The sequence below is a fragment of the Peromyscus eremicus genome, chromosome 15, assembly GCF_949786415.1.
Source record: "Peromyscus eremicus chromosome 15, PerEre_H2_v1, whole genome shotgun sequence".
Lineage (NCBI taxonomy): Eukaryota > Metazoa > Chordata > Mammalia > Rodentia > Cricetidae > Peromyscus > Peromyscus eremicus.
Genome location: NC_081431.1, coordinates 5,644,193 through 5,666,685, shown reverse-complemented (window position 1 = coordinate 5,666,685; position 22,493 = coordinate 5,644,193). Strand labels below are relative to the sequence as shown.

Sequence of the window (22,493 nt, the reverse complement as noted above, 5' to 3'; positions counted from 1 at the left end):
AAGTAAACCAATGATGGTCTTAGATTATGAAATAATAAGCAGAGTAACACACTCAAAGCTGAGGACGAAGCAGCTGCTTCCCAATGAAGTGCCTCTGAATTCCGTACAGAAGGATATTCTCTTGGCCTCTTCCCTTGGCCCAGTCTCTTCCCCATTTTCCATCTGCTCTTTGGAAACAGCTGTCACCTCACATAAATAGTACCCTTTGGGCACTGTTACCCGAGATGCCTTCCCTTCTGCGGCGTTCTCCAAGGCCCACATTTCATCTTATGGAACCAGGGTAGACGTGGGAGCATTTCACAGGCCCAGAGAGCTTGCAGCAACTTGCCCTTGGCTTCTGGAATCGAGCTCTGTGTTTCGCCACTGTTTTCTCCCCTGGGTTCCAAGCAGCCGTTAACACAGGAGGCGATGGAGTTCCTCCAGAGGTGGAGTCACATCTGTGGGTCTCCCTCTCCAGCACCAACTGATGGTTTCAGTGCAGTTTTTAAACTGTCAATACTTGGAAGAAGCAGCATTCTCTGCGGGTATTTATGGTTCCTATGTGTTGGGTGCCAGGAAGGATAGTGTTTAACATCCCAGTTCCACAGATGCCCCCTCCCCCATCCTAGTGATAGTCTGTGGATATTTTCTCCCACCAGTATGTGGAAAGTGGGTTTTCTTGCCAACCTTGACATGAACATGTCTTGCATAATAAGACAATAGCTGATGCTATTTTTGTCAGAATCAAGTTAGTATGTGGTTTCATAAAATAAATGAGGAGTGGGGGGGTCAAGATCATGATGGTGAAAACCATAGAGATAGCTGACCTGAGCTAATGGGAGCTCATGGACTCTGGACTGACAGCTGGGGAACCTGCATGGGACCAAACTAGGCCCTCTGAATGTGGGTGACAGTTGTGTGGCTTGATCTGTTTGTAGGGCCCCTGGCAGTGGGACCAGGACTTTTCCCAGGTACATGAACTGGCTTTTTGGAGCCCGTTCCCTATGGTGGGATACCTTGCTCAGCCTTGATGCAGCGGGGAGGGGCTAGGCCCTTTCTTAACTTGATATGCCAGACTTCGTTGACTCCCCAAGGGAGGCCTTACCCCCCCTGAGAAGTGGATGGGGGGTGGTGGGATGGGAGGGAGATGGGGAGTGGGAAAAGGGGAGGGAGGGGGCACTGGGGTTGGTATGTAAAATGAAAAAAAAACAAACATGAGGAGGAAAGTCTCAAACAGTGATGCCTCCATTGTTTCTGGAAGCTCTGGAGGTCTGCCTTGCATAGGTATGTAAAGGGGCTTATCTTTGTCATGCCAAGGTACAGGTAAGGAAGAGCCAGACAGAAAGTGTTCATGTGGAGGTCACCATTCCACCTTGAGAGTGTGGCCTTCAGTTCTCTGAGTCTGTTTTTGCCAATGGAATGTATTTTGCATGGTAGATTATGCTTTTATTAAAAGTCTACCATAGAACCCTGTTCTTCAGATTTTTCAGAATCACAGCCCTTTGGTGGTTGTGAAACTAATTTAATGGTTATAATCATGCATATACTTTAATAAAATACAGACTAAAGCATGAAATCTTTAAGAATACATTGGGCACACTAAGCATAAGTGTTTCTGTAACATAAATTTTGTTAATTTATGTTTAGGTGTGTACCTATACATTTATGTGACTGCATATGTATACTTTTTATATGTGGTATATATGTATGTGCACATGTGTGTGTACACTCTCCCATGTATGCACAAATGAAGGCCAAAGGGAAGAGTCATTTATCTTCTGTGTCACTCTTAACTTCATTATTACATTTTATTTTGTGTGCCCATGTTTCTGTGTGTGTGTGTGTGTGTGTGTGTGTGTGTGTGTGTGTGTGTGTGTGTAGGTCAGAGGACAACTAGCTGGAGTTGCTTCTCTCATTCCATGACGTGGATCCTCGGGGATCAAATTTAGGTCATCAGAGTGAACTTACCACTGAGCCATCTCACCCAACCCCTCCATATTATTTTTTTTTTGGAGTCAGGTCTTTGGCTGAGCCTGGACCCCCTGTGTTAGCAAGTTTGGCCAGTGAGCTCCAGGGCCTTTTCCTCTTTAACCTCCCCAGCCCTGGGAGATCACACCCACTGTCACACCTCGCTTATGTGTGAGTACTGGGGATCAAACTCGTGTCTTAACGCTTGTGCAGAAGGCATTTTTCCCTCTGAGCCGTCTCCTCAGCCCATGTGTTTATTTTCAGTCTGTCCTAGTTTGCATATATTGTGTGTTTCATGCAATAAAAGATCAGGGAAGTATGACTTGATAGGTTTGCTTTAGCAAAAAGTATTTTGATGCAAAAGTGTGTCATCTGTTGTTTACAGCTTCTGGGTTTTTATCATTGTACCAATCCACTTGGTCCAAAAGAATTAGAATCGAGTGTGGTTCCACCAGCCTGGCTCACTGACTGATGCTTTCCTTGCAGGTGGTGGTTGGCGGGGCAGAATGGCACTACATCGCCACTCAGGGACCCTTGCCACATACCTGCCATGACTTCTGGCAGATGGTGTGGGAGCAGGGGGTGAACGTGATCGCCATGGTCACCGCAGAGGAGGTAAGTGAGTGGCTTACCTAACGCCCTTGTCCTGGGGAAGGGGTGTCCAGAAGGTGGGCCTGGTACCCATGACTTGGGCTTGGCCTGCTCCGTGCTGCAGCTCTGTGTTTCTGCACATCACTTTGCGTCTGTGTGCCCTCTCTCCTTGTTCTGTGTCCTCTTCCTTCCCCAGAGAGGGTTTGCAGTGGACTCTTCTCTCCTCTCCTTTTCCTTTGGCTCCTAACTCCCTCCGTGGTGACATACTTCAGAACCGTGAAAACCAAACACAGAATCAAAAGGACCAAACTTGAGTTCATCCAGCGGGCGGTGTGTACCCCACAGAACAGTTCAGGCTGTGCTGGGTAAACACACGGGGCCTCCCAACCCCGGCGCTGCCAGCCCTGCGTGCCATGGTGCTTATCAGCTGAAGGAGACCAGAGCCTCTGATGTAGGAAAGGGCTTTATTCTTCGGGGAGCAGGAAAAGAAAATTCCTTCTCTTCCTTTGCCAAGGCAAACACAGGTTCTCTGTTGTAGCTGAGGAGCTGGGCCTGTGCTGCACACACGGGCAGGCACCTCCCCCATGTGATACCGCCGCCGCCGCCTGCTCAGGGTGCGCTGACTCTGAGGAGAGTGCTGGATTTCCTCGCTGTCACACTCTCCAAACATGTTGCCCCGACCCCCTTTAATCCTCTCATGAGATTCCAAGCTACATTTTCAAATTCATTTAAGGGATGCTTCGTGCATTTTACCAAGATCCCCACTAGAGGCGCCTTTCCTGCCTGTTACTCAGGGCCAGGAGCAGAGAGAGCTGGGGCACAAAAGCAAAGCGCTGACCCCCACCATCTCCACCAATGGCTGTGCTGGGTGGTTACTTTCTAGAGCTGTTTATGAGGAGATTTGGTGAGGGCACGTCACGTTCTCGAAGGTCAGGCATACTTCCACTCACTCTCTTTCCGACCTTCTACTAGGAAAGTAAATCCCAGGGCCAGTGAGATGGCTCACACTGGTAAAGTGCCTGCCGCAGAAGCAGAAAGACCTGCATGTGCATTCACTGCATCCCCATGTAATCCCAGCACCAGGAAGTAAAGACAGCAAGATCCCTGGTTGAACACTCAGCATTGACCTTTGACCTCCACAAGCACACTTGCACATACCCACATGAACACATACCACATATATGCACACATACACACACCCAGAAAGTAAAATTTCAAAACTAAGGACACCTTTAAACTAAATTCAGGATCCTAATAGATCATGTCATGGATGGGTTTTTTATATGATTTTTTTTAGCCTGTGTTTACTTACTTATTTTGTCTCTTTGATATGGTCTCATAGCCCAGGCTGGCCTTGAATTCATCCATCTAAATCCATCCATCTGTGTAGACTCTAGGGTGGGTGGTGGACGAGACAGTCACCGTCCTTGTCCCCATGGTGTTTACTCCTGGGAGAGACGCTGGAAAGTAAACAGAGAGCTCCAGTCAGAAGACTGTAAGGACTGACAGATGGTCGGGGGGCAGCTGTGGCTTTTTGGAGGAGGTAGTGTTTCAGCTGAGGCATCAGTGACAAGCAGATCTGCCATGTCAAAACAAAGCAGACTCTAGTGATCCATGGGATAGCCAGGAATGTGTCCTTCTGCAAAATCCAGAGCTGGCTCGGGCACTGAAACAAACGTGGGTTTGAGTTCTCCAGTCAGCCCGCTTTCACAGGCTCACTGTAAAAGAACAAAGTACTTCAGTCCTGGGGAGACTGTCAAGCCCTCTGGGACCAGACAAGATGACTAATGTCCCCCAAGGATGTGTCGCCTTACAAGCAGGCAAACTGATAGCTCCTTTATTTAGTTCATTGTTTAGTTATCTGCCTTGAGCCAGGGTCTCACATAGCCCAGGCTGGCCTCAAACTTGCTGTGTAGCCAAGGCTAACCTTGACATTTGGATCTGCCTGTCTCCAGCTCCCAAGTGCTAGGATGACAGGCATGGACCACCACACCTGTTTGTGCAGTGCTGAGGATTGAACGCGGGACTTCATGCGTGTTGTAGATGTGCTCTACCCACTGAGTCCATCCCGACCCTAAGGGGTTCCTTTAGCCGTCAGTCAGGCAGAGTCCCTGGCACAGCTCACTACTCCTGTGTTCTCTTCCTGCCACCCAGCCTCTGCCCCGTCTCCTCTTCACCAGCCCCTCCATGCTTCCCACCCCACACCAGTGACTTCTAAACTGCACAAAACTGAAAAATAAGACTTTGTAGATTGCGCACGGTCTCAGAAAAGATGATAAAACCTGGAAAGAAAGAATGGCACAGACATGGCCGTTCTCTGCCTCAGCTGTGTGTTGAGCTGAGACAAGCCAGCCAGGCCGAACAAAGAGTGGGAGCAGCCCTGGAGGAGAGGGGCAGCGCCGGTCAGGGTGTGGTACCATAGAAAGAGCCCTGGTTAGCATCGGCGTGGAAAGCAGGGTGTGGACTGACCACCAGTACCTGCTACTCACCAGCCTGAAGCCTTCGGTGGCTTTCTGTTCTCTGTGGGCTAAAATCCAGGCTCCCCGTAGGCACTGCACAGAGCCCCGTGGAGATGTGGTTTAGTAACTGCCGCCTGCTCTCCTGTTCCCGGGTCCTAAGATCAGGAAGAGACGAGCTCATCCTTGACTTGTCTCCACTTTTGCTTCTGTGTGTGATTCAGGAGGGTGGACGGACCAAAAGCCACCGATACTGGCCCAAACTGGGGTCCAAGCACAGCTCTGCCACCTATGGCAAGTTCAAGGTCACCACAAAGTTCCGAACAGACTCCGGTTGCTATGCAACCACAGGATTAAAGGTCAAGCACCTGCTGTCCGGCCAGGAGAGGACGGTGTGGCACTTGCAGTACACTGACTGGCCCCACCACGGCTGCCCGGAAGACGTCCAAGGATTTCTGTGTAAGTTTTTCCCAGACTGAGTTTTGCTGAATGCATCAGTAGTCTGTCAGATGGAGAGGAGTGGACTGTGGGATGCCTTCTCTAAAGCAGTGAGAGCACCGTGATACGGAAGTACTGGTCTCTTCACCTCTGCATGGGGCAGAGAAGAATCAGAGGTGTCTCTGTGTTCTCTTTCATGCAAGTGCACAGGATGGTGATAAACTAATTCTGCGTTGATTTAGACTTTTAGTGTCTCAGTAATCAAATGCTGTCTGACATGTGTTATAACATGGATGAGCCCTGACAGCACATCAAGTCAAAGATGGCAGACATAAAGGGATAAGAACCGTAGCGTTTCCCCCTGCGTGGAGCACCTACATCAGGCAAATCCATCGCATGTATTATTTTTTCAGGACAGGATATTTTAGACACTGATTCCTGAGAATATAGGGGTACCCTGAGTGCCAGGCAGTGCCTCAGGGCAGTTTGCCCGACCACACAGAGGCCACCGTGCACAGAAGCCCACTCCCACTGTGTACACGTTGGGCAACACCAGAACCTTGCTTTATTTTGATACGTTTAGAATTGGCATTAGGGGCTGAGAGACTAGGTTGTCAAGACCTAGAAAACCACTTCTCCGGTTCTGTTAGATTCTGATGCATTGCCGAGGATTCCATTTATCACTAAAATGGGGACAGGCCTCAAGGAGCACAATAAACAGAGTGTAGGACAGTGATGGGGCAAAGGACCCAAAGCCCCAGAGAGCTTAGGCTTTTGCCGGTCAAATGACCAGTTAATTGTCTATAGCACTGGGGGGATGTGACCTCTGCAGAACTTCCGTCCCCCTAACAGTGCTCTTTTTATCCAGTTCAGGGAATCCTCTGCTAGTGGACTGGTTAAAGTTGTCTCCAAGAAGAAAACTCTGCAAGTAATGCAAGTAGATTGGTTTGATGATTGACAGCTCCTGAAATGTGGGACCCGTGAGATGGTCTAAAATGTAGTCAAATCTTTAAAATCAGCCAGTTTAAGGGATGCCAGCCGAAGCTACTGGAGGATACAGGGCATCCCTTCAAAGAACATGGGCTGCCTAATAGCTGTTTTTGTAAGAATCTTGACGCAGTGGTGTTGTATAGTGCCCTGGACTGGCTGTTATATTGTCTGGAGATCTGGTTTCCTTTTTACATGGTTATGGGAGAAGCACTAAGGAGTACGTGGCTGCTTTTCTTGTGTACGCTGTGAACAAACCTTTGCTCACCCCTGCTGGACTGGGCAGCTTCTGAGGGAGTGAGAGCATATCTCGAACCCTCCACCCACAGGCTTGTGGCCTCTAGAAGTGGGGCTCATCTTGAATGTTCACATAACTTTATGGAAGTGGATTCCCCGAAGCCCACTTTTTACATCTGAAAATGAAATCAAACCTTGGTTGACATTCGCTCATTTGATGAGGGGGAAGGGGATGGGGCTGGTGGCTGCTCTTTCCCCAACAGGAATAGGCTCTGACAGGCAGGCATTTCAAGGGGACGTAGCGGCTGCTCTGATCCCAGTCTGTTATTAGTATGAAGGGTTGTAAGTAATGTCTAGAATCATCTGCTTGGGGGACTTGGGGATTTGCAGAGGGGAAAACAGAATTTAATTTTTAAAAAAGAACTATTTAAAGAACAAATTCTCTTGTGGACTAATTGACTCCCAGCTGGTCTCTTCTGGATCCAGGATGTTCCAGCAGGTACCAGCCAAATGATTAGTGACTTATAAGAACTGCAAATTACTATGACTGGAGACAAAAGATTCCCCCTCAGTCCTGGCACCTCTCCCCTACCCCCTGCATGCAAAGTCATGTGACGCACTTGGGTGACAAGATTCACATTTCCTCCCACAGCCTACTTGGAGGAAATCCAGTCGGTCAGGCGTCACACCAACAGTGTCCTGGAAGGCATCAAGACCCGGCACCCGCCCATTGTGGTCCACTGCAGCGCCGGGGTGGGAAGGACCGGCGTCGTCATCCTGTCTGAGCTCATGATCTATTGCCTGGAGCATAACGAAGTGAGTGGCCCACCTCTCTCTCCAGGTTTCTATCGTAGTGTATTATTTTATGGGAGGGACCTGTGTGCGTACGTGTGGAGGCCAGAGTTCAACCTCAGTGGTCATTCCTTTGGCACCACCACCTTGCTTTTTGAGCCATGATCTCCATCGGCCTGGAGCTCACCAAGTAGGGTAGGATGTCTGGCTCTTGAGCCCCAGGGATCCTCCTGTCTCCACCTCCCCAGTGCTGGGATTAAGTACATAGTATCATGCACAGTTGTTATTGTTTACATGGTTTGGGGAATTTAACTCTGGTCCTCACACTTGTGTGGTAAGCAGTTTATCAGCCGAGCCGCGGTCCCAGGCCTCTGGCCTTCTCTCTGAGTGCTTGCGTACCGTGATGCTGGTTCTGCACTAGAGCTGTGCTGTTACCTGTTTTACGGTTGATTCCTCTCTGCTGACCTGAGTTCTCCAGACCTGTGGTTCTCCAGCTGGACTCCCAATATTTATAGCTTCCCTTATCTCTGACCTCTCACTGCTCTGTGTAGGCTCCTAAATAGGAGAAGAAAATTAGGGTGTTCTAGAAACATCCAGCAAATCTGACAGCTGTCAGCGTTCATTTCCAGTCGTACCCAGATTGGTTCTATTGTGGGTTGTTCCCCGTGGCACATTGTTCTGGCATGTGTAGTTCAGATGCGTCTTGCATTTCTGGGATATGTTTTGTCCCCAGTCCTGTGTGAAGATGCAGCTATGTAGAACACAGTTGTTATTATAGTACAGTGTTTATCTGGGGGCATTGGCCCTCGTCTGGCTTGGCAGTGTGTTGTGTAGCAGAGAGGGTGGGAATGTGGTACCAGCACCAGCTGCTCTTTGCTCTAATCACACAGAGTCTGTGTTATCTCATCCTGCCATAAGATTCCGGCGTTGTAGGGAGAGACATCGACAACAGCTCTGCCTTCATGCACATAAGATTGTGCATAGGGTTGGGGGCAGTGGTTTTGGATTTGGCTAGACTATGTGCTTGCTTGTTTGTGGGAGTTCTGGGGATCTAATCCAGGACCGTGCACACGTTAGACAAGTGCTCTACCACTGAGCTATACACCTAGCCTGTTGTGGATGCTTGTTTGTGCTTTTTAGGTGGGTCTTGTTATGTAACCATTACACTAGACCCCCAGCCCTAGGCCGTAAGTTAATAAAGGGGCACCCTGCCCTCTGCCTCATGAAAGCCAGGCACAGATGAGACAATCCAGGCCCAGAAGCAATCATGTGATGTACCTGGTGCTATGTGTCTTTAAGCAGCTGTATGATGGCAGGAAGCAAGCTCTCCTTCTCTGAGGTCACTTCCTGTCTTCTCACTGTTTCCACCAAGCTGTTGGTCTGTTCAGTTTCCAAATTATACAGCAAGGAACTCTTGTTATGTGTAATGGATGTGTCAGTGTGCTAATATGTGTACTCATACACTCAGAGATTTGAAAATAGCTTAAATATTGCCCTATCTTGTTGGCTGTGAAGGCTGGTCTCCTAGGTCTTTGGAAACTAATTAAGGACCTCTGTGAAGTAGTGACAGCAAATTACATCACTCACCATATTACATGCATCAAAGCCAGCCTGGCGCGCGGAATGGGTGTGGAATGGCGGATCCTGCCAACAGGGCATCCCGTGGGCTCCCTGAGGCTCAGAGTGGCTCAATCCCTTGTGGTGTGTCCAAATATAGTGGACTTCCTCAGTGCCCAGCTGCTTGCCAGAGCATTCCTTGCTGGTGGGTGGCATCCCTAAAAGGACTTCTGTTCCCAGTGATATTCAGAGATAGCGAGATGACTCAGCTGTTCATTTCCTTTCTCGGCACCGGGATACCCAGTCGTATCTGTCCCGTTTCCCATCAGTGCTGCTGACCAAGGAAAACTGTCTGCTCCGCCCCGTGCTCTTGGGGCCTGGTTCCTCCCACTCTTGTCCCCGTATCGGGAGGGCTAACGTGTTTGGTTTGTTCTCTAAACAAAGACTTTTGACAAATAAATATGAAATGGCTATGACCTATTTTCCTCCCATCCCGACTTAACCTCCTTTTCTAACAGCCGACGTTGTTAGTGTATTTTATATTTTAGCTTGTAATTCTGCAGTTTTCAATCTGTCAAATGGAGAGGCTTTTCTTTTTCCTGCACTTTCCCCCTTTTGTCTCATTTTAAAAAAAATAATTATTTTTAATTCTGTGGAGATGATGAGGGAAGGGTGCATGTGAGTGGGGTGCCCACGGAAGCCAGAAGGAAGTGTCTGAGCCTCTGGAACTGTAGCTGCAGGTGGCTGTGACTGTCCTGATGCAGGTGCTGGGAACTTTGTGAGTCTGGAAGAGCAGCAAGTACCCTCAGCTCCCGGGCCATCTCTCTAGCCCCGTTGTCTCTTTCTTAACACAGGGAAGTTGAACATGGGTAGTGAGGGGGAACGCCTGCAGTCAGGTTGGTAGTTGTGAGGTAGAGATGGGTAGTTAGAACTCTCCTGGGCTGCTCAGCAGTACCAGTGCCACTCTGTGGGCTGCTCTGCTGGTCTTTGAGTATCGGTGACGGTGACAATGTCTGCCGTGCCCCTGCATATCCTGGGAGGCAGTTGTGTCTCAGTAGTAGTGGTGGGGGTGATGGTGGGGTAATGGTGCAGGTGATGGTGGGGGTGGTGGGGATGGTGGTGGGGGTGATGGTGGAGATGATGGTGAAGGTGAGGGTGGGGGTGATGGGATTGTGGTGGGGGATGGTGGGGTGATGGTGGGGGATGGTGGGTTAATGGTGGTGGGGGTGGGGGATGGTGGTGGGGGTGATGGTAGAGGTGATGGTGGTGGTGATGGTGGTGGTAATAAGGATGGGAGACTCCATCAGAGAAGTGGAGGTGGAGGAGGATGGGGAAGCAGGGAGGGATGGGAAGTCGGAGGTGGGTACAGTAAGAGAAAATAGCTACCTTGAAGGCTGAAGAGACGGCTCAGGGGCGGATCCCCAGCGTCCGTAGAGAACAAGGTGTGTGCAGAAGCACACTGTGAGCCAGGGAAGGCATGAGACACGCATGGCACTGATGTGAACACTAATGGGACAGCCCAGTGGTGGCGCATGCCTTTAATCCCAGCACTTGGGAGGCTGAGGCAGCTGAATCTCTGAGTTCAAGACCAACCTGGTCTACAGCGCAAGTTCCAAGACAGCCAAGGCTACACAAAGAAACTGTCTCATGAAACAAACGGAAGGAAGGAAGGAAGGAAGGAAGGAAGGAAGGAAGGAAGGAAGGAAGGAAGGAAGGAAGGAAGGGAGGGAGGAAGGAAGGAAGAAAGGGAGGGAGGGAGGAAGGAAGGAAGGAAGGGAGGGAGGGAGGGAGGGAGGAAGGAGGAAGGAAGGAAGGAAGGAAGGAAGGAAGGAAGGAAGGAAGGGGGAGAAAAGAAAAAATGCCGAGCTGACAGGCTCCAGTCCAATAAGAGACTCTGTCTCAATGGAATAAGGCATCCGATGTCCACCTCTGAGTATGCACACCCATAAACACTGGTGTGCACACACATGCGCGTTCCTCAGTGTACAGATACCCCCACACAGAAGGAATATCCGGGCAACAAGATGGTTCAGTGGGCAAAGGTACTTGCCACCAAACTTCACAACCTGAGCCCGATTCCCCAGAACACACACAAATACCTGTAAGAAAATCTTTTTTTAAAAAGAAATAGCTAACTTGAGGAGGTTGAGGCAGGAGGACCATCATGTGTTTGAAGCCAGCCTAGACTACAGAATGAGTTTCCCAAAATTTGTTTCATTTAAATATAAAGGGAGGTGTGTGTGTGTGGGGGGGAACTGTGTTTGGTATTTGCACAGCTCACTGCTCCGAGAACCTTGCACTGTTTGTCCGACAGCTCTCAGATGTACCCACAGGAGTAGGCACAAGCAGACACAAACCGAACAGTATCACACCAGTGACCAGGGGCTCCAACCCTGGCACAGAGCTGATTCCTAAAGCCTTGAGGGACAGATCCCTCCTTCCGGGTCATGGGCAGTGGGCAGAGGCTTCCCAAGGTGGGAGGAGCCCAGGAGAGGCCCCGTCTCAGGCTATGTGCCCTTTCGTTTCCCTTACAGAAGGTGGAAGTGCCCACGATGCTGAGGTTTCTCAGGGAGCAGAGGATGTTCATGATCCAGACCATTGCGCAGTACAAATTCGTCTACCAAGTCCTCGTCCAGTTCCTACAGAGTTCCAGGCTCATCTGATTTCCCGGATGCAGCTTCTGGAGGAGGGGCCCAGCTCCGTCCTGCAGGGGGCGCCACTTCCAGACAACATCTGCCTCCCCAGTTGGAGACGGATGGCTGGCAGCAGGCAAGAGCCAGAGTTACTTACAAACATCATGTATTATTTTATATGAGATAATTTATTTTTCCGTCTTTGGAATAAGTTTTGTGAGTTATTATAATGCATTTTTTTTCCCACGATAATATAGTGCTTCTTATTTGAACCCCATGTCGACTGATCTGCACGTAAGCCTCCTCCGGGAGGGAAGGTGGTGGCCCCATGGGACACTGTAGGCACAGAGGCATAAGGGAACACATCTCTAGTGAAGCTGCAGACAAATTGGTAATGCCCCCAGTCAAAAGTGGCAAGAGGAAGAATTCAGCCTCACCTGGAAGGAAGAGAGCCAAGGGAGGTCCTTGCAAGTGTTCCCTTAAACACTGGATCTGTGCATCTCACTGGATAGCTGCTTTCCTCTCCTTTACCGCCCCCTTCCTCCGCGGTCTCTCTCCCTAAGCCTGGGGTGAAAGCTGGGATCCTCTGGAGAGCACAGTGCCGTCTTTGGTAAGCCAGGAGTGCTGCTGTCACTGCTGCTTACCCCTTGTTCTGGTCCAGAAGTCGGATGCGGTGATGGGATGTGCTACTTTGCCTTCCGTGCTCCCAACACCTCATCTGGTGGGCCTGAGCCAGGCCATCTGCACAGCTCAGCCCCTTGCCTAGTTGAGAGAAGATAGTAGACCAGGGTGGGAATGGCATTAGGTGGGGCCTTGGTGTAGATACTTAATTAAATAATGTTGAGTGTAGCAGATGAGGACATAGAAGATGAGGTTTGGGTACATTCCATTTTCCTATCCATTGCTAAGTTGTTAGAAGGGTCATAAGGGAAATGGTTAAGGAAACTGGGAGCTACCTGGCACTTTGCAGCAGGGCCCTGGCTGGGAGGCGCACACCTGGCCAGGAGGCACACACCCATGCACAACTCCCTGTGTGCTGATGGATTCTAGGCTTTGGCTAGCAAGGACTGAGTTGATTCTCACTTAGGGCTTCTTCGTTGCTGTCTTGGGGCGGGGTCCCAGGCTGACCTTGGACTTAGTGTATAGCAAGAGGGTGGCTCCCAATCTCTTGTCTGTACCTCCCAACTGCTGGAATTTCAAGTGTATACGGCCACACACAGGCCATACTTGCCCCTCATGATGAATGCTGAGACTATCTTTGCAAAGCCTCTACTGCCTACCTTTCCTTGTATAACCCACTCTCTGTCAGTGACGGTATTAACCACCCTCAAGTTGAAGCCCAGTTTCCTTCCAGGTCTGCTTTTTCCTAAGTATAATTTTCTAATTGTTTGTGAAACTGACCATGTCATGTCTTCCAACACAGTGATAGTTTCTTTTCTTTTCTTTTTCCTGAGCTGAAAAGACCAACCAGAAAGAGTGTGCCTTTGTAGCCTCTGTCTCCACACACTAGTAGATGCTGATGACAGCAGATTTCCCATGAGCTTCTCTGGAAGACAAGCCAAGCTGTCTTCCTCTGGGCCAGGGTGGTGCTGATGCTGACATCCATACAGCATCTGTGGGTTCAGGTTCTGGAGGTGGGGCGCTTCCACCCTCCCTTCCACAGTGCAGAGTGGATCAAGGGGCATACGTGAGTGTGACCCTTGTAGACGCGGCACACTGGTATAGATTCTGACATAGGTATTTTGGGGGAAATGGAAAAGCCCATTGGGGGGGGATTAGTTACCCTCCTCTGAAAATGTTTCTTCCCCTTTCAGGTGTCCTAACAGTCGTTCCCACTTACAGTTTCATTATGTGATGAAGAATGTAGATACTCTCGTCTCTAAGCCTTGGTGTGTTAGAGTGTCTCACATGAGCAGCGAGGAGACATGATGCCCTTTTGAACTCATCACTCAGGGGCTGTTTCTAGCTTATGCTAACAGAACAAGATACAGGGAAGACACAGGTTTAATATCCAGCTTCCTAGCCAACACATGATGAAACCCAAATGCAAACATTTAAGTGTCCTGCGTATTTATTTCCTCCTTAACACTGTTGCTTCTGGTTCTTCAACACATTCCGAATTCCCTTTCCCACCCCCAGGAAGCCCCCATCAATCTCTGGTAAAATTATCAGCAGGCATTTAAAGCCCTTACAGCGGCATCTGCATAATAATCGCCGAGAGATGCTTTCTACCTGGGAAGCTAGCCAAGGAGTAAGCCTTGGAGCAAAGTGTATTAAATTAGTTATCTAGTCAGGGCTTCTGGACCAGCTTCCTGACAATGTGTTGGGACCGAAGCTGGGGCTGTCAGAGCCCATTGCTGCATTTTGGCTTTGAAGGGGGAGAAAATTAAAACTGGAGCCAGTAAGACATCCCATCTCACAACAGAGCAGCCCATCATTCCTCCGCCCCGGTTTTCCAGTTGTGGAGTTTTGTCTTTCACTCGCTCTTTTGCATATGCCCACCTTCATCCTTGTTCAGGGGTCTCTGCATCCCGGCTGCTTAAGATGGTGTCTTCATCCTTGAGATGGTGAGATGCACTTGTGGCGAAGCCCAGGACTGTCTGGCTGGTTTTGTGTGGCTCTAAGGTGATTCCAGGTGGAGTAGGAATCCCAGGGGCCTGCACATCTGAACACACTCCCTCCCCAGTAAGTAGAGGTGAGAACAGTATCAGACAAGCATGCCAGTTGCTTTATTGAGGTGGAGACAAGTGGGTTCTTCTACTCACTTGGAGGTGCTGCAGATACTAGGGAAGGTGAGGCCATCTCACGTGGACTGTGTCCCATCAGCTTACTTTGCGGGGAGAAGGGACCTACTCATTATTCTTCAGTTAGAAGTAAGCTGACTTTTTTTTTTTCCTTTTGGCCTTAGTCTTGGGCTCTCTCAGTCACCTCCCCTAGCCTGGACAGAGGGTCTTTGTAGACTTTACGATGTGGGCCTTGTGGGACGTGACCACCAACTCCTAAGCAAGCCATACCCTTACCCTCTGTCAGTGTTTGCTCTCAGGCGCCCCCTCCTGTGGGTGGGGAGATTAGCATTCTCCTATCTTTTCTAGTTTAAGGTAGATCAACCCATTTTGAGTTTCCGGACATGGAGGGCACTTTCTGGATTGATGGAATGCATACAATTTATTTCTTCCCAGTTCATTAAGGATCTAATGCCATGCATCTTTTCTTCAGCTAAGAGCTAGTGGACAGAGACCTGGTTCTTTGTGATCCTGCATCCTAGCCACGATGGTCTTGCATCTCCTAGGGCCAGGAGCTGCCCCTGAATGCTGACAGGCTGGGTCGACAGACGTTCTCTGTGGGGTCTTCGGTCCCTTTCTTGGTCTAAGCACTAGCTCATTGGTCTGCATCCTCTGACCTCAGGCGCAATGTTATCAACGGGTCCCAAACATGTCCTCAGGCAACAAGCACCCTGTGCCTTCCAGTCTGTCTCATTTCTTGTGGCATGACTCGTGGAGAGAGCGAATTTAGTTATTGGTTTCTGTTTGGGGAAGATGTGCCAGTTACTTGAGGTGAGGAGGGCAAGAATACAGGACCTTCTAGAATAAACTCAAGGGGCATGAACTAGCCCTGGCCCTGTTGTTTCTTCTCAGTATTAGGAGCAGCTCTGTCCACAGAGTGCCATGTCACTGCCACTGGGCTCTAGCTTCCCTATTTCACCGAAATTTCTGCTGCTGCTGTTTCTTGTCAGAGCTCTCCTCGGCCGCCATCAAAGCCCCCATTTAACGGTCTCTGTTCACGAGTGGCACTCCTGCCCACTCAGCTTCTAATAGAGAGATTTGGGTCTTCCAGGGGAACTGCACATCCCCTTGTGGCCTACAATTTGTGAGTGATAGACTCACTCGTAGGGTTACGCTCTGAGCAAAGAGGTAGAAGTGTGCTGGCCTTCGCCTCAGCTTCTAAGTCCTTGGGTGGCTCGAGCCACCCTTCCTGGGACATCTGCAGAAAGTAGTGGCCACATGTCTGGGGAAACAGGCAGGTGTGCTCAGCCACATGCTGCCAACCCAAATGGCTTGTCCAGGTGTCCGTTATTCTAGAGGAGCTGGGACACTGGTCTACCAGCTTGTCCAATATTCAGCCTCTCTTCCCTGCACTCAGCTTTTGCATTTCCACTATCAGCTCAAGGGAATCGGGTGTCTTCATCCAGGAGACCGCCCTTCTTAGCTTTTGCAGCTTACCGCCGCAATGTGTGTCTTTCTCAAACGCTCGCTGACGTGTATGCCGTCCGTTAGTCTGTCCGTGACCAGGTGTCAGGGATCTGGCATCTTCTGCTCTCATAGATGGATAAATATAGTGCTGTTTAGAAATCAGTTCGTGCTGCTCAGAGCTCCATTCAGCCTCCTCATTTTAGAGATAAATTAAAGGAGATTCAATTGTCAGGCACGCGGGCTGGAGCAAATGCCAGTCTAAATATGGTTAACCAAGTCTTCTGCTATAGTCCTGCCAGCCGAGCCATCATTTATTAAAAGTGCCCAGAGCTTGTCCAAAGTCATGATGGGGAGAAGCCAGATCAGCCCTAAATTTCCAAAATTCATTGGGGATACAATTTTTTGAACCCTGGGGGTAATGTCAGTGTTGTAAACTTATGATGGAACACCCCAGGGAAGACCGTGCTCCGGTGCTGACCTACTTCTCCCGGGCTCCTTGCCTGCTGCCTGTAACGGGCTGTGCCATGTGGCCTCTGTGCCTGGATGGCTGCTCTGGAGACTCCTTGCCTGACCCTGCAGCCCTCCTTCCCTTGCAGCTTGTGAGCAGAGAGTTCTGCCCGTGCACGCTACTCTCGTGGTTAGCGTTCACAATTCCTCTTGCATGTGAGTCCCTGTGCAGGTCACATGTATTCAAAGTACAAACACTGGGCTGCACAGTGACTGTGAGTGTTCTCATTGTGTGGGGACGAGGTGGCACCCCTTTGTGACTCCAGTTGTTCATCCACAGGGCATTTTGTCCACTCAGAGCACTACCAACTTCCCATGCTCACTCACCTGCTTCCCAGACCAGCTCTCAGAAGCTTCCGTGCTCCCTCAGATCAGCCCTCTGAAGCTCACTTTGTATTTTAACCTACCTCCCCATAGAACCCTCCCCCCAAAAAAAGTTAAATCTGGCAAAGGGACCGTGATCTTAAACCCCTCTAAAATGTCAACATAGGAAATCTTAATTTAACAACAACAACAAAACAGCTCCACAGCCTCAAGAAATGTGACTGGGGAGTGGTCAAAATGAAGGTTGCAGGAGATTTCTAACAGCCAGGCCATCCTCCATCCTGTCAGCCTTGGTAACACTGTCCCTCAGTACCAGGAGAAGAAAGAAAAAAAGACTGATACCAGCACTATTAAAAATAAGGATGGCAACAGGGTTTCCTATTTATTTTGAGGCGCCCTTCACAGGCGTTTTGGTGACAGCATTGCTTGGTAACCTGCAATCTAACCTATTTCTGGCTTGCTGGACTGTTTTCTTCCTCGGCCTCCCTGCTGACTGTCCCCTGGCGGGACAGGTGCACCTCAGGGCTTCCCAGGAGCCTCCCCTGGTGTGCTATGACTTATGGTTAGTCCACAATAAGCTATCTGTCCAGCCCTTCTGCCTTTGTTCCTCCCCGACCTCTTCCTCCAGGGACAGGCGCCCTGGGGTGGAAGACTGTGAGGAGAGAAGCCAGAGAGCGAGGGAGCGTTTTAGACTGGGTTTTTCCGTGCCTTGGGGTGGGACCTCTTGCTCAGGCCTCAGGAATGCTGCTTCAAGTTTAGCCAGGTGGCTCAGGCGCCTGGCGTGCTTGGCATTTCTCTGGGGCCTCCTGCCTCCCTCAGCGACAGTGTTAGCTAATAAATACCTTCAGCATTGAACTGAAAACTTCCTTCGGAGCCATTTTATTTAGATGCAAACCTGTAAAATTTTCCTGCACTCTCCTTTGAAGTTCCCTGCCACTACTGGGGGTCCTAAAGTTCTTCAACCGCATCTTCTCAGATACAAGCTCACTCTTCATCAGAGACGATTTCCAGTGTGTGTCCTCCAGCCCTCGGTGGTCAGCTGACCTGGGAGGGGGTTTACATATGCAGATGACTATTGAAAGTGTAACCTTTCGTGACTTGTCACATATGTAACAGGCGAGTCATTCCTCTAGACTAGTGTCACTCCTTCATTCAGTATTTTGATGTTTTCTTTTGGTCTGTGTTCCGTCAAATGTTGTGAGTTCTGGTTTCCTTCAAAATAATTGACATTTATAGATTTTATTTTGAAATGATGTATAGACACGGCCGCCCGCAGCTTAGAGACTGGCTTGCTTTAGGGTTCTTGGGTCAGCCCACGGAAGCCTAGTTTCCTCCCCCATGGAATGCAGTGCTGTGTCAGATGTGGTTGGCTTTTGTGAGCTGACCTGGACACGAGCTAGCACCCACTATGTTGGAAGCTGTAAAACATGCATTCCAGGCTGGGACTCAGCGCCCTGTCCATGGAAGCCACTTGCTCCTCAGCAGAGACACTAGTCAAGCCTCTTCCCTACAAACTGCAGCTGAGAGCCGGGGAAGGACGGAAAAGGCAGGAAGACATTCCTTCCCAAGTCCCGATAGTCACGCTGACTGTACAGGCAGACTCCCCTGGCACTGTGAGGAGAGTGAAAGCCTCAAGTAAAGCTAAGCATGCTGTTCCATGAGCTGTTTCCATCAGTCAATAAGCTCCTGCTTGGCAGCTTCTTACAGTCCCGAGGTGTAGGGAGCTGACTGTTGACAGTATTGTTTTGCACTGTTTCCTGTTTTTACAAAGTCTTATTTAGATATTGGTCCGAGAGGATGTTGTCTCTGTCCTTGTCATTGCTATAAAACGTTTGCTATGTGCCTTTACAGATGTGAGATCTTTATTCTAACCTTTTTTTTTTATTGTAAAAGATATCTATTGATTTCTACATGCAATAAACCTTGATTGTTTTCAGAGAAAACGCTCCCGTCTTTTCATAAACACATCTGCACCAGTTGAATGCACTGGTGTCCCTTACTTTCTATATATGTGCATGTGTGGGTGCACACATGTATGAGTGTGCAGTCATATGTGCATCCGTGCCCATGGAGACCAGATGCCAGCCTTTGGTGTCATTTCTCAGGAGCCCTGTACCTTGTGTTTTTGAACAGGGTCTCTCACTGGCCTGGGATTTCTGATTTGAGCAAGCCCGGGGCACCTTGTCTCTACCACTGGGATTACACATATGTGCCACCAAGCCTTGCTTTGTTCCATAGGTTCTGGGGACTGAACTCAGGTCCTTGTGATCACGTGGCCAGCACTCTCCTGACTGAGCTGTTTCCCTAGCCCTAATGTCTCCTACTTTAAGATCAGTTTTGAGCTGGGTGGTGGTGGTGACACATGCTTTAAACTCAGAGGCAGAGGCAGCTGGATCTCTGAGTTCGAGGACAGCCTGGTCTACAGAGCAAGTTCCAGGACAGCCAAGGCTACACAAAGAAACCCTGTCTCAAAAAAAACCAAAAAGCGGGGGGGGGGGGGGGGGGGGGGGGCAGTTTTGTAAGCAAAGACTGCTAGGAAAACGCCTTCTGGTTTTCTCCAGACATATTTATTTTCATTTGCAGTTTCTGATGTCTTCACTGTGGAAGATACACAGGAGGAGCAAATACTGGGAAAGCAGAGAAAACAGCCTAGAAATGGGTCTTTCTCGAACATTCAGAGGGAACCCTCATCAAGCGTGAAGTCCCTCCCCTCCCCCACTGTCCTTCTCTCAGACACTTTGTTGATGTGGAAGGCAAGGCTCTGTGGAAAACCCACCTCCTTGGCTTTGTCCTTCAGCTTTGTGAGGAAGCTCAACTCATCGCCAGGTTTAAAGCGGTGACTCTTCCGGGTCCCTCCGGCCATAGCATGTAAGCACCCTCCTTCCACCTTATGAAGAGGGTGAAGGAGGCTGTGTGCCCTTGGTGAGTGGGGGGCCATGTTGACAACTTCCAACAGTGTTAGGGTTCCTTCTCAGTCAGGTTTCTACTGCTGATGAGGCAGCGGCTTGACCACAGCAACCCTTATAAATGAAAACATTTAACTGGGGCTGGCTTATAGTTCAGAGGTTCAGTCCATTGTCATCATGGCGGGGAGCAAGGCAGCATGCACGCAGATGTGGTGCTGGAGAAGGAGCTGAGACTTCTTACATCTTGACTCACAGGCAACAGGAAGTGGTCTGAGACCATGGGTGTGGCTTGAGATTATATGAGTCCTCAAAGCCCGCCTCCACAGTGACACACTTCCTCCAACAAAGCCAGACCTACTCCAACAAAGCCACACCTCCTAATGGTGCTACTCCCCATGAGCTTACAGGGGCCATTTACATTCAAACCACCATAAACAGTAAACCATTCACAACCCCAGCTTGTCTCACCTATGAGTAGGAACACTGAGAGCCTCTCCTGGGCAAAAGGAGATGTTCATTTTAGCAAACACGGAAATATTTCTATTTTTATGGTGACCTTGTCTATGGGACAATTACAACTCTTGAAATAAAAGCTACATAATATTATTGAAAGATACAACACAAAATAGGCCAGTGAGAACAGGTGGAGAGAGAAGCCCTGAGGAAGCCTGGTTTATTCTTCTTAGCTGGTTACAAAAACAATTTCCAGTAGACACTTGAGAAATCAAACCATCACTGCAAGGGCTAGAGAGACGGCTCGGGGGTTAAGACCACTGGCTGCTCTTTCAGAGTCCCAGCACCCATATGGCAGGTCACAACAGTCTGTAAACATCACTCCAGGGGTCCAATGGCCTCTTCTGGCCTCCTTGGTTAGTTCATACATGTAGTACACGTACATATATGAGACAAAACTCATACACATAAAAATTTTAAAAATGTTAAAGCCAGCAACACTTGCAGACCTGTTTGTCTCCAAAGAGAATATTAAAAGCCAAAGGGGGAAAAACCTTTTTAAATATTTACTTTAAATTATGTGCACTTATGTGTCTGTGAGTATGTGCACATGAGTGCAGTGCCTGCTGAGGCCAGAAGAGGGTGTCAGATCCCCTGGAACTGGAGTTACAGGAGGTTGTAAGCTACCCAGCAGGGCTGCTGGAACCAAACCCAGGTCCTCTGCAAGAGCAGCATGCACTCTGCACCACTGCATGCACTCTGCATCACTCCAGCTTGGTGGGGGGGGGGGTGAAAAAGAACCCCTCAAACCAAAGAAATATGTGCAAAAAACTGTGCACACGTGTGCACAAGCATACATTAGAGTGATGAAAAGCAGGAATCTCAACGGGTTTTTGTTTTATGATTTTACTTCCCTTAGCTGTAGAAAATACAAAATCTAAGAATTGAGAAGACTATGTTGGGCTGTATAAACAACTAAACCCTTTTTTTGAGGCAAAAATCTAGACAAATTGATGAACTTGTCATATCTGTGAACAGGAACACTCTGAGGATGCCCAGCCTCCGTGTCTCACTGGCTGTGACCCGGAAAAGCCCCCAGAGGCTCCCTGGGTGGGAGAGAGGAAAGAACCAGTTCTAAAGATTCTAGAGTTGTAGGGGTGGGCTGTAGAGAGAAAGCTCAAGAGTTCTCTGCCCTTCCGTAGGACCTGATTTTGGATCCCAGCATTCCTATAAGGAGGCTCACAACTGCCTGTAACTCCAGCTCCAGGGGATCTGACATCCTTTTCTGGCCTCTGAGGACATCCATAACTTCATGCAATAAGAAATCTTTTAAGAACTTGATTTTTTTTTTTTTTTCGAGACAGGGTTTCTCTGTGTACCTTTGCGCCTTTCCTGGAACTCGCTTTGGAGACCAGGCTGGCCTCGAACTCACAGAGATCTGCCTGGCTCTGCCTCCCGAGTGCTGGGATTAAAGGCGTGCGCCACCACTGCCCGGCAAGAACTTGATTAAATGTAAAGTTAGAACCCTTACCAGATGCTGTTGTTTGGATATGGAACTTCCCTCACAGGCTCTTGTCTCTCATAGGCTTGCACTCCCAGTCCTCAGTGGCACCATTTGTGAGGTTAAGGACCGTTAGGAGCCGAGGCCTTGCTGGAGGAAGTGTGTCTCTGGGGTTGGGCCTTGGGTGCCATTCTCTGCTACATGAGCAGCCAGTCTCCTGCTCCCACCCCGTGTTCCCTCCATAACGGACTCCATCCCTCCGGAACTCAAAGCCAAAATAAACCCTTTTCCCCTAAGTTGCTTTTTGTCTGGGTATTTTATCACAGCAACAGCAACTCAACTCAACACATCAAACAATCCTGGGTAGATCACAGACAGAGGCTAAAAAGCTGTTTTCTCCATCTAAAGATAGAAAACCATTCGCCTCTGCGAATTTATCATAAAAAGGAATGGAGGTGGAAGTATTTTCCACAGTGAAGACCAGCATCCCTATATACTTCAGGGTTGTTAAGTTCTGGAAGTGGAAGTATTTTCAACAGTGAAGACCAGCATCCCTATATACTTCAGGGTTGTTAAGTTCTGGAAGTGGAAGTATTTTCAACAGTGAAGACCAGCATCCCTATATACTTCAGGGTTGTTAAGTTCTGGAAGTGGAAGTATTTTCAACAGTGAAGACCAGCATCCCTATATACTTCAGGGTTGTTAAGTTCTGGAAGTGGAAGTATTTTCAACAGTGAAGACCAGCATCCCTATATACTTCAGGGTTGTTAAGTTCTGGAAGTGGAAGTATTTTCCACAGTGAAGACCAGCATCCCTATATACTTCAGGGTTGTTAAGTTCTGGAAGACATGGACAAAAACAGGCAAAGGCCAGTGCAGGATCCTAGGAAGGTGTGTGTTCTGGGTCTCTCGTTCCTGGCACACAGCTCCAAAAACCTTGGAATTTCCTGGATAAAAGTGACAGGTTTGAGGAGT

The 22,493-nt window shown here is 49.1% G+C and overlaps 1 protein-coding gene across 1 annotated transcript in view; it reads left to right on the top strand.

Annotated features, from left to right (window-relative positions):
• The window catches only part of Ptpn14 (protein tyrosine phosphatase non-receptor type 14), a 146,618-nt gene extending 129,853 nt beyond the window's left edge, over positions 1–16,765 (top strand). Inside the window, exons 16-19 of the mRNA XM_059280640.1 lie at positions 2,434–2,562; positions 5,219–5,453; positions 7,309–7,472; positions 11,540–16,765. Of these exons, the coding sequence (XP_059136623.1) occupies positions 2,434–2,562; positions 5,219–5,453; positions 7,309–7,472; positions 11,540–11,668 (657 nt within the window). The 3' untranslated portion in view covers positions 11,669–16,765. The remainder of the gene's footprint in view (positions 1–2,433; positions 2,563–5,218; positions 5,454–7,308; positions 7,473–11,539) is intronic.
• Positions 16,766–22,493: the final 5,728 nt, after the last annotated feature.